At 35.4% G+C, this 10,526-nt stretch overlaps 1 protein-coding gene across 1 annotated transcript; it reads left to right on the forward strand.

The window, feature by feature from the left end:
• The first annotated feature begins 112 nt into the window (after positions 1–112).
• LOC140437513 (uncharacterized) lies at positions 113–9,827 on the forward strand. The gene is made up of 2 exons (XM_072527083.1): positions 113–259; positions 7,724–9,827. The coding sequence occupies exons 1-2, from the start codon at positions 245–247 to the stop codon at positions 9,710–9,712; spliced, it is 2,004 nt and encodes a 667-aa protein (XP_072383184.1). The 5' UTR covers positions 113–244; the 3' UTR covers positions 9,713–9,827.
• The last annotated feature ends 699 nt before the right edge of the window (positions 9,828–10,526 follow it).

The following is a 10,526-nucleotide window of genomic DNA, read 5'->3' on the forward strand; positions in this document are numbered from 1 at the left end:
TATATAACAAACAAGTTTGTTTATTTGGTGCAAGAACATTGTAAATGCAGAGAATATCATTGAAAATATTTCTATAAATAACATATTTATACATTTTGAGCATTTTTCTTTTAAACGAGGTTAAGATAATGGTATTAGGGAAAACTCTAAGGTTATCTCTTCAAAGAAATGCAAAATAAATAATACTAGAACGACAGAATAGATCTACGCTTCACTTTAGCAATTTAAGCCAAATTGTAGAAACATGTTAGCGTTTAAAGTAAGTATTTTTTTATTTCTTATGTGATTTTTAATTTTTAATATGGATTTCCCCAAGTAAATAAAATAAACTCACATTGCAACATCAGATTTTTAAAGTGCTAATTGGAAAAGAGATATCAATATTTTTTATCTTCTACACATATAATTTCATCTTCTTCGATTAATTGAGACTTTTGATTATGTTTTTCGAGCTAAAAATCTTCTTATTTTCAAATACATACTCTCCCTTTTTATTTCAGAACTATCTGCTTACCCTTTAATTAAAGTTTAGTCAAATTTCGTTATTAAAGTGTAATGAATGTATTTTTTTTATAATAAGTTCTTTGTCTTCATCTATAGGTTTGCTAAGACTTCTTGGGAATGGTTTTTGTTTCTCCTGCTCATTCCTTGAGCCCTTTTGAGCGCCTAGTAACACTCTAAATATTGATATCTTGCTGCCTCTATTGGCTGTATTCCTGAGCCAGATAAAGGGCTTGATGTAGGAATTTTTCTGCCAGAGTCTTCTTTTGGTCAGCCCATCTTCTTGGAGACCTGTCTCTTGATCTTCGGCCATTTACGTTTTCTTCTGCTGCCAATAGTTCCATAGTCTCCGTTATTCGGTATGCTCGGATTACTTTTCTTAATAGCCTGTATTTTATGATAAGCTCTTCCCGAATTGATAGATTGGTTCTGTGTTATGTCCAGGTTACGTTAGAATTCTTCTGTAGACCGACATTTCAAAAGCTTTGATCCTATTCCCATTGGTTATTTGAGCATCCATGTTTCGGCCGGGAATGTAGCACTGGGAAAAATAAGGGATTGACCAACCTGAGCTTAGTCTTTCTTATTATTTTTCGGGTTTTCCATATTTTAATTAATTTAGCTGTTGTGATTTGTGTACTAAGTGTACTAATCTGTCTACTACATCGAAATTCGCCACTTGGCGCGTATGCACGGTAGAATATTATTTGCCCAGTTTACGATCATTTTTTTTGTTTTTTCCGTCTTGATTTTTTTAAATCTTTAAAGAGAAGAAGAAAAATCTGCATACAGACCCAGATAGTGTTAAGTTCCAAATGCCCTAACGAAGTTGTGGCAGGACGAGATGCCCGAGGGAGTAAAACCTTTGACACTTCGTTCCGTCACCACTCCGAGACGGTCAGCGTCCAACTAAAAACCTCTCCTCTGTCACTCCAGACATCAGGATGGAAGGGCTGGTTAAGGCAAAATATCTCTGCTATGCCCTGCTATCACCAGATTCTTATTCATTCTCTCACACATTCGTCGAAAAAACCACACCAACACGAACTCTTCGGTGTTGATCTGGAGCCCCAATTCTTTGCTTAACTAGCTTAACCGTTCATTTTGAATTCGTTTGCTAATAGTATTAGTGTGTTATCTATGTATCGCAGGTTACTGATTTTTTTGTTTCCTATAGCGATTCCTCAATCCGTTTCGTCTAACATTTTCCTTAATTAAATATTCAGAATATATGTTGTATAATATTAATGAGAGTATGCAGCCCTGTCTATGTACTACCAAGTGGTTAGGAGCTCCTATATATCCCATTATACTTCAAAGGGATACCCTTTTATTGAATTGAAAGCCTTTATGTAATCCACGGCACAACAGCATTTATATATTGTCTTCTCTCGTTTTTTCTTGCTATAATTTCTTTCATTTTTCACTACTTCTTCTCACCTAAAATTCTTTCACTTTTATAAAGGCCAAAAATTATTTTGTAAACTCCATTTGCATTTGTTTTAATAATTTTTTTATGTATTTAATAAATATTTTAAATGACAGACAATAGTTTCCCATTCGATGGTTTTCCGCTATATTCTAATCCTACCCACGAGTTGCATAAGGATAGCTTGTTTATTTCTCTTTCATCTGTGGGTCATTACCTACAAATTCTCACAAATTTATAATAAATATTTTATTTCGGCACTTTACTTTACTTAGTTCATCGCACCGGGACAGATCATTCATATAATCTCGGCCCAGTATTGGGCTACATCGATTCTACAATCTTTGTTGGCGAGCCACAAATCTTTAAGGGTGCATCGATGGGGACAGTTTCTACATTTAACAAGATGTTCCATATTTTGGATTTCTCCACAGTTACAGTTTACATCATTTGTGTCTATTTCCTTCATTTTACCATATTTGATGTGTTTGGTTTTTATTAGTTCGTTCATCTCTCTTCTTTGTCTTCTAATCATTTTTTATATTTCTTTCTGTGTTTCATAGAAGTCGTGTTCCATCTGTTTTCAGAAGCTGTCAGTGTTCCCTGTTTATTTATCCAACCAAAGTATTTGTTTCATTGCTGATTCGTTTATATTGATTGTATGCCTGCTGTTTTTGTTGTGTTCTGTATTATAAAAAGGCTTCCTTCTTCACATTTTGTCTTCACTTCCTCCCTATACCATGGTGTTTTCTTTTTTGATATGTTAGTTCTCCAGCTGATTCTCCAGCTGATTCTCCAAGGAAAGGTAAATGGTAAGAGAGGACCGGGAAGAAGACGCATTTTCTGACTTAAAAATTTACGAAAGTGGTATAACACGATTACCACTGAACTGTTCTGCGTTGCAATAAACAAAGTAAAGATAGCCGTGATCATCGCCAACATCCGGAACGGATAGGCACTTTAAGAAGAAGAAGATATGTTAGTGTTTGTTACTTTCCTCTCTCAAAGTGATTCTGTTGCTGCGTTAATTATATTTTTGTATTTTTCAAAGCTTTCCTCAATGTTATGGTTTTCTAATATTTCATTTCCAACAATCTTCTCTGATATTCTTTTTCTGTATAAGTATTCCGTGGATTCCGTACTTAGTCCTTCGACTCTGATTTTTGTTTTTGTTGGCGCCGCTCTCTTGGGTGTAAAGTATTTTATGATGATTGTTATTTTACATAATACTAGGCTATGGTCGCTACCTACATCTACTGAGTTGAGGCATCTTACGCCGATAATTTTTGATGGATGTATATTTCTGATTATACCGTAATCTATCATAGATCTTTGTCCATGGATGTTATTGAATGTATATGTGTATTGGTCTTTGTAGTCAAAAAATGTGTTGTTTATTCTTAGTTCGTTATTCGTGCAGAAGTTTATCATCAGTTCTCCATTTTTAAAATCCACAAGGAAACTTAATTCCTATAGCTGCCTCTATACAGTGGTTGATTTATATCCATGGACTTTTGGACACACACATTCGAGGTAAATAAGGCTTCTCTTGTTACAATGGCATTCCGATTCAATGATGAATCTTGATCTGAGAAACAGCAAAAACTACTAAGATGATAGATAGAGGAATATAAACAACTACTTAAAGAAGAACTACCAAAAAAAGAGGAGAGAAAATATAAATAAACAACTTCAAGAACTAGAAGAACCAAGTAAGTCAACAGAGGCAAGATAGTTTTACTAGAAACTAAAAGAAAGCAGAAAATAATTCAAACCGAGAAAACCAATGTGTAGACATAAGGAGGATTTTACGGAAAAGCTTGAGGAAGATAGCAGACAACAAAAAAATAGTCCAACAATAATAGCCGAGATTAGAACAGCAGTAGACAAACTAAAGACCAATAAATCACCGGTTTTTATTCAAATAGCCTCGCTTAGACCACACATTAAAAAAATAGTTGACAAATACCAATGTGGCTTCTGCAGACAGACATCAACAATACACCAGATATTTTTTCTATGATCGATCCTCGAAAAAAAAAAAAACAAGAGAATATAACATTGACACACATCGTCTCTTCATAGACTTTGAAAGCGCATATGACAATATAAACCGAGAATTCCCAATACAAACAAAAAAAGAATTTAATATACCAACACAACTAATACTAGTGATAAAAGAAACTCTAAAAATGAAAAGTAATCCGGATAGAAAACGAATTAAAGGAAACAATAGATGAGAAAAAAGAACTACGTCAGAGAGACGCCCTATGATGCATTTTGTTTAACATAATGCTCAAAAAATAATAATATACGTCACAGTCAATACTCAAGGATCAATAACTAAAAAAAGTGTGCATAGACTATCGTTTTCAGATGATGCTGACATGATCGCAAGACCAAAAAAAAAAAAATGATGGTGGCATTCAATAAAAAAAAAAAAACGAGCTGCACAAAATAGTGGTGTTAAAATCAATCGTGTCAAAACAAAATAACAATATTAATACCAGAATACAACATTGAGGGGTAAAAAAGTTTACATACTTAGGATTTTTAAATATGTTTGATAATAACGTTGCAGATGAAGTGAAGAGGCGAATATTTATTACCAAAAACAAAATGCCAAACATGCATAACCTTAATAAGACTGGTACTCGCATAAGATTTATAAATCTGGACACCCTCTAAAACGGAGGGAGGATTATCAGTTTTGAAAGCAAAATCTTGCGAGACATGTACAAAGGCAGAAAAGAAAATGGAATTTAGCTAATAAGATACAACTTTGAACTATACAAAATATTCCAGGATCCGGATATCTTAACATCGGCTGCATTGGATAAGACAAAAGGAAATAATTAAAAAGGACAAATACCAAACAAAATTAGCAAGCAAGTGCCAGTAGGAAAAAGAACAATAAGAAGGCCGTAGCTGAGATACAGAGCACAAATAGAAAATGATATAACAACTTTAAAAATAAAAAATTGTGGAGCCAGTGATGGTGCTGATAAATCATTGTTTAGAAATATCACGCAAAAAAAAGAAGTTTAAGGCGAAGAAAAATATCCTAACTACAGAACTTGACTAAATAGTGGCTTTAAATTATTTTTAGATCAGTTAATAAAGTTAGACTTGTTAGTATGATATTTTTCTCAGATAGAAGTGGCACTAGTAGAAGGAAAGTTTTCAAAAAATGTTTTCCGAACATGGAGTTTTATAAACTCGGAAAAACTGTTTCAACGTTGTTTACTTTGATATGGGGCAAATATAGCATATTTTTCAGTTTAGTGTGTATGTTTCTGATGTAAATGAATATTTTATTTAGAGAAAAGGTGGTAAATTTGGACCTCCAATTAGTTTTTACTCAATAACATTTATACTAAAGTAGTTTGAATTCCAATTTAAAAAAAATTAACTAACATTATCTAGGAATAACTTTTCTTAGTTTGAAATATTCTAAAAATATATATTATATATGACTCTGCTAATTTTTGCAAAAGTTTACAAAATAGGCACTTAATAAATGCTGTAAATTCGAACCCCTCTTTTTCCTCGTATTTCGTACCCCCTAGAGATCTAATGAAATATGACTGCTATAGAAATAATTTGCAGTTAAATAAATATATAAATTTATTTCATTTTTAAAATAGATTGATTATTAAACTGTGTACAAATCTGACTTTTAAGGCATAGGCCTATGAATGTTTTAAGTTTGAATCTAGTTTACTGGCAGAAGTCGCATATGTAATCATCTTTTTCCGCATTGGTACAATCCACATATGCTCAAAATTGACACATTAGACATTTGATCCACTGTTCACCCGTCACTGACTTGGACTATTGTTCGTTGCAGAATATGCACGTCACATCCGAGTTATCCGGTGTTTGTCTTGGTCTTACAACGAATCAGATTGAAGAGACTGATTTCAGAGACAAATGATCTCCTCCCTGAGAAAAAGATCCCTTGTGTATGTCAAAAACTAAGTGTCTCGTGATCTGAGAGCTAGGTTTATGCTTTTTACACTCTTTCTCTAATTTTTCTTTATTTTCAGCCTCTAACATCTTCTTTTTTGTTCCAGTCTTCTTCCATTTCACTTTGGCGTCTTTATGTGTTCGAGATCTTTTTTTTCCTGACAGAACCCTTTTAGCAATTTCCTTCTCTAAGTCTACTTTATAAGAAGACTTAGTGATTATGGCCGACTTGCAGGGTTTTCCGCCTCTTCCAGATGATTTTTTATCAGTTTGGGCATAGGCAAGATTTGAAAGGGGCTTGTGTAAACTGGAGAATGATTTGAAAGAAAACTTGATGAAGGCAATGACAGAGGTAGGGCAGGAGGTTCTACCAACTGAGTTAAGGTGGACGCTTGTTTGTGTGTAATCCATAAAGGAGAATGTGTCACCAGGTGAGAAAATTCAGAATTTTCCTCATCAAGTATGTTGTTAGAATAAGTTTCAACAAGATCATCAGATGTATAGCGGTTATCATCTAGATTAATAGGCTTCTCTTTTTGGGCATCTGCAATGAACTCGGCATCAGAAAACTTGTTTCTATCCAGTGGAAAAATTCTAGTTGTCTTGGCCAAACAGCTCCATTACGTCAAATGCTGTTAGAGGGCGTTAGTTTATTAACAACCATATTAACAACATAAGTCTTTAAAGGAGACAAATCTTATCTAAGGGCTGCAAGTTATGAATTAAATAAGGCGATAAGAAGATGATTGTAACATGGTTCTACCTAGCCTTCTCGATAATGTCAATATTTCTGGTGTTGCTTGAACGCCTGTCAAAAACAAGAAAATTTTGGTTCAGTAGTAGGTTTTGTAATGCTCAAAAAATGGTAATTATGTAAACAGTTCTGTTGTAATACATCCTGATGGCTGCACGTGAAAGACAGCACCTGGAGGAGCTCCTTTTTGCAAATGAGCATTCATATATTTCCGAGGAAATATCACCATGGGTGGAACATAGTCGCCACCAGCACTTATATAGACTACAATTGTTATCAAGACACTTCTTTCTGCTGATGTAAGAGAGCCTACCTGCCTGTTTTCTCGGAGACTAATGACTGGTTCTACTTTACTCTGACCTACTGTAAGGTAACTTTCACCAACTATGAAAATTCTGTTTGCTGGATAGCTGTGTTTTTTTAAACGCATATTCAATGTTGTCAAAAAACATTGACACATTTTCTTTGATGAAACCTACAGCTCTTGTAAATAAGGTGTTTGTTGGCTTACGAATTGAAAGTCGGCCCTTATACTATTTCATGAATAGGTCTAGCCACGCTTTACCATTCCTTTTAGCCAATTGATAAGCCATCCGCCGAAGGTCTTGCCTAGTCAAACCAATAAATGTAGATTCCATGACCAAACAATATTTAACCAACTGTTGCTCCAATTTGGAAGGCAAGACAGTAGGCCTTTCTGCTCTAAAAGAAGCTGTATTTGCTAGTTCTCCACATTTTTCCATTAACAAACGTATTAGCGGGGTCTTGGGTACTTCAAAAGTCTTGGCAGCCTTCTTCCATCCCATTCTTATCGCCCTAGTTGCTTCTATAGCCTTTGTTATATTTTCCTCCGACCACAATATCTTCTTCTTTTCTTTGGTAGTCATCAGCATGGTTTTTTAATTTGCAAAGATAACATTCGAAATTATTTTTTAAAATGGAACGGTTTAACTGGGGTATCCGAATTAAAAATAAAAGGGGTCCGAATTAAAAATTTCAAGGGGTCTACTGTTGGTTTACAAATTTTTATAGCTTTATAACTGTCGAACTAAATTTTTATTTTTTTTCAGATTTTTCTACTAGTATTCAGTTCATCTGGAATTCTAGCACATCCATATGGTACCTCTAAAGCTGAAACAAAAGGTGGCATTAATTTGGGTATAGGATTAGGACTTGAAGGAAGTGGACATGACGCAAACTCGCAAACTAAGGGTTTACCAGGAATAGGCGCGCACGTCAAAGCAAATGTTGATATTGCAGGAATGCATTTAGGCTACGACGAAGGAGTGGATCTGGGGGGTAGTAAAGGAATTGCTTTAACCAAACAAGTTGATGTCGCTGGCCACAAAGTAGGTGTAGAGCAAAATGAAATAAATCTGGGACAGAAAAGAGTAAATCAGCCTAGCCAAGGTTTGGATGGACAAGGTGGAGGGCATAGTAGTACATTGCAAGGAGATTTATCCGGTAAAACAGAGGGGGCAGTTATATTGACAGCTGACGGTAGTCAAAAAACGCAAACAACATCGCAAAATACTAAGGGTTTACCTAATATTGGTGGCATTTTACTAGGAAATGGAATCAACACTGATAGCAAAGATCACGGAGCTACCAAGACAAATCAAGGTGGAGTATTACAAGCTATAAATGGTATATTTGGAAAAGACAAACAAGAAGGTCAGAGAGGCGATGCAGATATCCACACAGAAAAAACAACTCTTTTAGGTTTAGATGGAGTAAAAAGTATCGATTTAACAAAAACTGTAAATGGTATATTTGGAATAGATAAACAAGAAAGTCATAGAGGTGGTGCAAATATCCACACAGATACTGGCATTGAAGGAAAAGCAACAAATATAGACACATATCAACCACATACGAATTCTTATGGATCAGGCAGCTATGGAGGCAGTTCTGGAACAACAAGAGATAATTCGAATGGTAAAAATTTGGATATAGGTCACCAATATAATTCTCTTGGACAACATGCACAAGGTAGCGGTAGTTATAGTGGTAGCTCCAGTCACAGTTGGTCAACTTCTGAACGTCTTCATTCTCATACATCAGGTAGTTCTAAGGGCAGCTCATTAGATTTTGGCAATCGTCCGTTTTTCGATGACCATTCAGCAGAAGATTCTAAAATAATTACTTCTGGAAGTGGTCACAGTACAAAAACTATCACACATGATCATGGACGTGAACATTCTCATGCATCAGGCAATTCTAGGGGTAGTGTAGTACATTTTGGTAATCGTCCGTTTTTTGATGATCACTCAGCGGAAGATTCTGAAATTATTACTTCTGGAAGTGGTCACAGTACAAAAACTGTCACACATGATCATGGACGTGATCATTCTCATGCATCAAGTAATTCTGGGGGTAATTCATTACATTTTGGTAATCGTCCATTTTACGATGATCATTCAGCGGAAGATTCTGAAATAATTGGTGTTGGAACTAGCCACAGGTCAAATAATCATAGACATGACATCTCTGTTGGACATGGAGTGGGTCTTCACTCGGGTGTAAGTGGAAAACAGGAAATTGGAGGAAGTTATGGAGCAGGCCACTCATCAGGTAGACATGTTCACAAGATAAGTGAAGTTATTGAGGTTGAAAGAAATCATGGAGATTATGGATCGCGTCATTCTTCGTCAGGTGAATATGTTCACAGAATAACTGATGGCATCAACATTGACAGAGGTCATAGAGGTCATGGATCAGGTCATTCGTCTGTAGTAGAATCTAGCCATACCGGGGGATTAGGATTGGGTCTTGCTGGCAGCCACAGAACTGGGGGAAGTCATGAATCAGGGGGTGGATACAGTCACGGGATAGGTCTTGGAATTGGTATTGGAAGTAACCACAGAGATGTTGATGACTTCGGCAGTAGCAGTGGAACTGGATTACATGGACAGGGTGTTGATGGACATGTTGTAGTTGGCGGATATGGAACTGGCCCCTCCGATAGAGGAGCAGGTGATGGGCTTGGTCTCGGAATTGGTATTAAAGGTGGTCAACATACCAGCAGCGGATATGGTCACAGTTCATATTCTGGTTGATATCAATTTTTAATGGAAGATAAGACTTAAGAAATTTTTTTTTGATAATATTAATATAAAACTATATATATGTTTTATGAATTATTTTGATTTAATATTAAAAATTTTAATAAAACAGTATTTTCACTGTCTTTCCATTTCTACTTCTTTTTCTTTTTAATTTTTGGTTTATTATTTGATTTGAATTCAATACATTTGTTAATTTAGTACAAGTTCAGATAACAGAAAACACGTAAACATAAACAAACAAGGGTTAACTTTAATGAAAGAACAAGCTGAATATAGCCGCAAATATCAACGATCGTCATCATAAGTGGCTCTAGAATCCGTTGTGGATCTTGGCCTGCTCACAAAGAAGTCGCCGCTCCCGTCAATTCCTGACAACTTCTCTCCATCCTTTGGCCCTTGGAATCTGTAGGTCTTCTTCCACATCATCAATCCATCTCCTGCGTGGTCGTCCTCTGCTTCTTGTGCCTTCTGGTTATGAAAATAATAATCTCCTCGTATATTCGTGATCTAACATCCTAGCAATGTGTCCAGCCCTTCTAAGTCTCTGCACTTTAACGAATTTCACAATATCTGGATGGGTGTATAACTGATAGGTATAGTTCAAAGTTGTACCTTCGACGCCATAGCGCATTTTTATTTACGGCCCCAAAAAGTATTCTAAGGATTTTTCTTTCAAAAATACCAAGAAGTCTTTCATGATTTTAAGATGATTAAAGATGGTCCACGTTTCAGCTCCATTTAATAGAACCGGTTTTATTAAGGTCTTGTGTATATTGAGCTTTACTGCACGTTTTATATTTTTATT

Source organism: Diabrotica undecimpunctata, chromosome 3 (assembly GCF_040954645.1).
Source record: "Diabrotica undecimpunctata isolate CICGRU chromosome 3, icDiaUnde3, whole genome shotgun sequence".
Lineage (NCBI taxonomy): Eukaryota > Metazoa > Arthropoda > Insecta > Coleoptera > Chrysomelidae > Diabrotica > Diabrotica undecimpunctata.